Below are 5850 nucleotides of genomic sequence, written 5' to 3' on the forward strand. Positions count from 1 at the left end.
TGGGTAAGTGTTGTAGTTCAAGTAGGCCTACCTACTCATTCAGAAAGGCAATAAACTATATTTGAACAACCCATCAAATGTCTTAAAAATGTCAGTAGGCCTGTAAAAAGAGGGAAAGTGCCGCTGATTAATGACATGTAACTTGGTCTGATACATTTTTTCAAATAAACATTAAACATGAGCTGCACTTGCTCATCACTTCTAACATTTAGCCTAGTAACAAAACACATGCACATCTATATTGAATATCCACCACCAACATCTATGAAGGATTTTAGGATTACTGTGGGATTTGATTAAACAAAAACCCTGTCTGACAGCGTCCCCCCATCTCTCCACATGCTCCCCTCCCCTTTTCACTTCTCACATATGGATCACATAAAGTTTCTGCGCTCCAGGCCAGACGCATGCGCAGTGGCAACCCCGAGTAGCGTGTGGTGTGTAGTAGTATTATTATTGTGAATGGGGGGAGAGTGGGTGGGTCGGTGGGTGGGTATGGCGGTATTTTGGGTGTACAGTCACAAGCACAAGAGCGACTTGACGGAGCCAGGAAGTAGACTGGTGGTGCCTTCAAGGACCTGCTGGAATCGTCGTCATTTTCATAATTTGACAGCTGCGCTGAACGACAAAAGTGTGACAAAGAAGAAAACAAATGAAAGGGCTTTCTTGCAACCAATGGAAATATGAACTGTGACAGACGACTAGGTCTATTTGCTTTGTTACCATATGCTGATGTTAATTTGTCTGCTTTCCTTTTTCTATTTGTTAAGGTTTGAGAAAGTCAGATTTAGCCGACTGTAACGCAAGGCTACCGTTTATAACTAATATTTATTTTGCGGAGTAATGCTATATTAGCTGCATCTTTTCATTGATAAACGGATACAAATCTAGCCTACCTAAAAAGGCTATGCCAGCCAGGCAGGTAGCGTATTTCCTCCTCTGGCACAAAACAGCTCTACAACTAAAAAGATTCATGACTTTAATTGAAGCTGTCAAATTACTGGTTCTACTTCTCTCCTAATCTGTTGAATGCACAAACAGGTCTAATGCTGGGGAGGAGCACCTGAAAGGTGTAGGTAGATCAAGGGCAGGGGCACAGGCAGGCAGCGCGCTCGATTGTTGGCACTCGCGTGAGAGAGAGAGAGAGAGAGAGAGAGAGAGAGAGAGAGAGAGAGAGAGAGAGAGAGAGAGAGAGAGACGGTCGAATTGAGCTTGAACCATCGCGCAGGGTCACTTAATAAAAGCCATTCAGAGCCAGAGGCGACCCGGAGCGCGCAGCCAGAGGCAGACCATCATTTACATCATCATAATAAGAGCAGCAGCAGTATTATCACAGAGCACATTGCTCCACACAGGGAGGCAGAAGAAATACACACTCACACATACAGACACGGAAGAGAAGTGAGTGAAAGAGAGGCAGGCAGAGTGAGAGACGGACGGACTGCAAGACAGACAACTTTTCCTCCGCGGGACCATAGAAACATTTACATTTTGGAAAGAGATATTTCAAAGAGAGAAGGTGAAGATAAAGAGGCCGGACAGTGTGGGTGAAGATGCCGCGGGTAGTCCCGGACCAGAGGAGCAAGTTTGAGAATGAGGAGTTTTTCCGCAAGTTGAGCAGGGAGTGTGAGGTGAGTGCTGCTACACTGGATCCTCTCTGTTAGACCACGGCGGAACTCAAGAGAGCAGAGAAGAAAAACATGCTGGCTGGCGGGTCGAATGCTTTCAACAACTGAATTTAATAGCCTATACGTTCAGTCGGAGAAAATCTACACGAATAGCCTAGATACACTCCCCCCAAAACACAAAAGGATCATAGTCTGTAAACGTGCTCTGCCATAGGTTGCTTCATTTGTGTCTCCGGTTTCTGAAATTGAGATTTTTCATACTTTTTTTTACTGTTATTCTTCTTTTATACATTTATCTTTTATTTGGGCCCAATTTATGAACCTTCAAATAATGTGTAGCCTATTACTCTTTTTCAGGTTTTTTTTCCAGACTTTTTGAAGAAGAGTAGAGACAAAGAATGATGCCTTTTTCCAGTCAGTTAAACAATATTTATTGGCATGAGTGTAATAAAACTATTACAAACCCCCATATCATATAACTTACATAACAATCCAATTAGTAATAATCAAAACTAAAGACCTTTTTCCTTCATTCTTAATTCCTGTGGCTGTATCGTCATCATCACAATACATTATTCTGCTGGCAATGAGAATCGCCGTTTAATGTCAAACAGCCCTTTGTGTTTGTGCTTTCTATGCTAAGTAAAGTATACTCTGAGGGGTTTTATCATACATGTGAGTATGTATAGAGTATATATAGTTAAGTATTTTCTTCTCTATATAGATTAAATATACTGGCTTCAGGGACCGGCCTCATGAGGAGAGACAAGCTCGCTTCCAGAACGCCTGCAGGGATGGACGGTCAGAAGTGGTGAGTCCCGAACCAAATACTATATCCTCTTGTTTTTGTCTTAATCTACCTTGCAAATGAAGTGCTCTTTGCCGAATAATATTTTGAGAGCAAGAAAGACAGACTGTGTGAGTGTGTGTGTTTAGGACCATGTAAAGAAGCTGTGTTTTGGGAGCCTGAACAATGCACTGGCTGGCCTGCAAAGTCACCATTGGCTATCGGAGAACACTTGGAAGACAATCTGCAGTATAGTAGCAAGCATTAATCCCAAGGCTGTCTGCGTGCTTAGAGACAATTGAACACTTGGTTGGCACGTGTGTGTGTGTGTGTGTGTGTGTGTGTGTGTGTGTGTGTGTGTGTGTGTGTGTGTGTGTGTGTGTGTGTGTTTGTATTTGTATTAATGTTTTGCCGTGTCCCTGCACATCCAAACCAAGGCTTAACTTCACCTAGAGGCTCGTGGCTTCTTCCCTATATATTCTGCAGTCGTCATTGTCTCAGCGCGTTCTATCACAACAGGTCACAACAAACACTCTTATGGCTGTAATTTGGGGCCCTAAAAGTGGTCCCCTAAAGTAACTATGTGCTGCCATGTGTCATTTTGGTACATACAGTAAACACGCAGAAGAAGACATACAGTGAGTGAGCAGGATATGTCCAATAATGCAGTAGAGTACTACTATGAATTCCACCATACTCCTAATGTTACATTTCTCTTTATAGCTGAAACAAATGTATCAATTAATATACGAACAAAAAATGATACAGCAACTTTTCATTGATATAACGATATGTTTAAAATGATTCTTTAGCTGCAGGCTGAATATCTTTGGGGTTTTGGAAATCAGGTTTTAGGTTATAGTGACGGTCATTTTTTTCACACGGTCATGTGTTCATATGAATCGATTAATGAAAAGGACAATTGGTGTGTGTAGCCCTGTTTCTCTTAAGGTTTGATCTGTTTTTGTGCTGATTTAGGTCTTTATTGTGTCGTGTTGCACTACACTCCTAATTCTGTCCCATTGTCCTTTATGGAGCAGCAGTCAGTGGGTAGCTTGACGCAGCAGGAGACAGTTTGTGGCAACACTACTGTAGTGTCACAGTGTGTTAGAGTGTCGGGGCGCTCAATCAGTCTCCCTCCATTTATTTTCTCTCCAGCCGCGTCTTCAAATGCGTCCGATCACGTGTCTGACTTTGAGATGGATGCCTCTGGAAAATAATGCAAACCGGGCCGAGGCGAAACCTCACTGAACTCTTCTGCCTAGTAACTAGACCACAGTGTAGAATATATAAAAGGCCTACTTTCAATATTTGACTCATTATCAGCAAAATCGACTTCAATCTGGAGTATTCTGGAGTATAATCAGCACATGTAAGATGCATTTTAGTAGCCTATAGTAAGTGGTGGAAAATGTATTTTCTATTGGGTGAATTAGACTGACTGTGTACTGAACCTATGAGGCCTTCTTTGTTTTATTTTCCAAAATACGTTTGTGATGAGCAGTTTACAACTTGACTACGAGTGCTGACACGCTCACAATGTCATTATGTAGGCTAATTACTGTAGTCTGTTTGAAACTTACTATCAGATGATGCCCTCAACCAAAGGTGAAGGCAGACTAAAACGCCTTGGGGCTGCTGGCACAAACACACACAGAACTCAGGGCAACTTATCTGCTGCTGTCTTAGTCATCTGCAAGATATTTTTCACAAACATGTTGTCATCATCATCAGCACGGGAGGCTGGGCCATCTAGTTTTACCTTCTTTTAGTGGGGGCATGATGCGTGCGTCTGTCTGTCTGTCTGTCTGTCTGTCTGTCTGTCTGTCTGTGCACTGTATTTATATAAGCCTCTTCTGCAGTGAGAATTGATGGCCACTGATTTAATGGTTTGATGGCAGCTGTGACATCATGGCGCTGATTTATTCCGACGCCGGCTGAAGACCTCCTGCTATTTTCACGGTCAGTGTGAACAACGCTGGGTCACAATGAGACCGTCAAGGACCGCTTTTTATAGACGTGACAGACGTACAGGAAACAAACACGCTGTAAAGTGGGGGCGATTTATTGGGTTAATACTAAACGTGTGTCCTTCTTAAAGTGTCCCCCTCTCTCTCTCCCTCTCCAAAATGTGTTTCTGTGCAGAGTTCACACTCACCTGTCACAGTGGGAAAATGTCTCGGTGTAAATGAAGTCTAAGATGTGTGCGCTATGACATTACCACCAGTAGAGAAGCCAATCGGTGTCTAGTATGCAACTTACACAAAGTGTGATATGGAAACCTGAAGCCTCTGGTGCACACTGAGACTGGATTTATTGTTTTCAGTGAGGGGACATCTTCTTGTGTCCTTTTGAAATTGAACAATTTTTGCACATTTAGATGTCATTGAACTTTTCTGGAACAAACATATCAGTCTCTGGATTTGTCTTTAAATATGTCCGGGGGGGATCTCTAAACATCTTCATCCCTTTAAATGCTGCTTTCTCAAGACAAAACATTCTTGGTCTTATTCCAGACTGACTGTCTTAAAAATTCAAGTAAAAGTAACTCCTACATCAAAAAGTTACACTCACCCGTGATTTCTTAAAGGTAGGATTTATTCCACCCGATATGTCAGTTATGAACAAATTGTTATTTTCAGAAGGACCTCTGGTAAAGAATAAAATAAAAGGCCTCTTAAGTTGGCCTTAAAAAGTAAAACTCCTCATTAATTACCTCTTCAGACAGTTTTACGTTACAGTTATGTAAGGCTATTTTCATTAACACGAATGAACAATGAAGAACACTACGAATAAGTCTATTTCTAGAAAAATTTCCAAAACATCACAAGTACACACACACACACACACACACACACACACACACATTGTGTAGCTCGAGTCAAAGAGCCAATCTAAGATGTCCAGGATTGATCTGATGAATGGGATAATAATTCAAAGTCCATTATCTTCAGCTGAGCTCATTAGAGATGAATCGCTTTTCTCAACCAATATTGATTTTCATGCTGCGTTGGTCTCTCTGTTTTGCTCCTCTCTTACATCTCTCTCTCTCTGTTCTCTTCCTTTTTCTATTCATTTACTTTGCTCTGTTCTTCTTTGCTTTCATTCGTCTTGCTTCTATTTCTCTCTCTCTTTCTCTCTCTCTGTCTCTCTCTCTCTTTCTCTCTCTCTGTCTCTCTGTCTCTCTCTCTCTTTCTCTCTCTATCTCTCTTTCTCTCTCTCTCTATGACTTTCTTTACATTCTTCACACCGACTTCCTCATTTCTTTTATTCCTCCCTCTTTTTCCCTTTCCTCCTTTGTCTCTCGATTTCCCTCCATCTCTCTTTCTGCCCTCCTCCTCCTGTTTTTCCTCCCGCTGCAGTAGTAGGCAGCAAATGAGTATCAGATGGTTGTAATCCAATACTTCAAATACAGCAGAAATGATGACGGGTGTT

General features: G+C 41.9%; 1 protein-coding gene across 3 annotated transcripts in view; it reads left to right on the top strand.

Annotated features, from left to right (window-relative positions):
* Positions 1 to 1152: 1152 nt before the first annotated feature.
* The window catches only part of cbfb (core-binding factor subunit beta), a 34315-nt gene continuing 29617 nt past the window's right edge, over positions 1153 to 5850 (top strand). The window contains exons 1-2 of one of the 3 annotated variants that reach the window (XM_080028588.1): positions 1153 to 1631; positions 2353 to 2439. In XM_080028588.1, coding sequence (XP_079884714.1) covers positions 1554 to 1631; positions 2353 to 2439 — 165 coding nt within the window. In that variant the 5' untranslated portion in view covers positions 1153 to 1553. The remainder of the gene's footprint in view (positions 1632 to 2352; positions 2440 to 5850) is intronic. The other 2 variants (XM_080028590.1, XM_080028589.1) reach the window with 2 other exon arrangements.

The sequence above is a fragment of the Ammodytes marinus genome (assembly GCF_949987685.1).
Source record: "Ammodytes marinus genome assembly, chromosome: 5".
Taxonomy (NCBI): domain Eukaryota; kingdom Metazoa; phylum Chordata; class Actinopteri; order Uranoscopiformes; family Ammodytidae; genus Ammodytes; species Ammodytes marinus.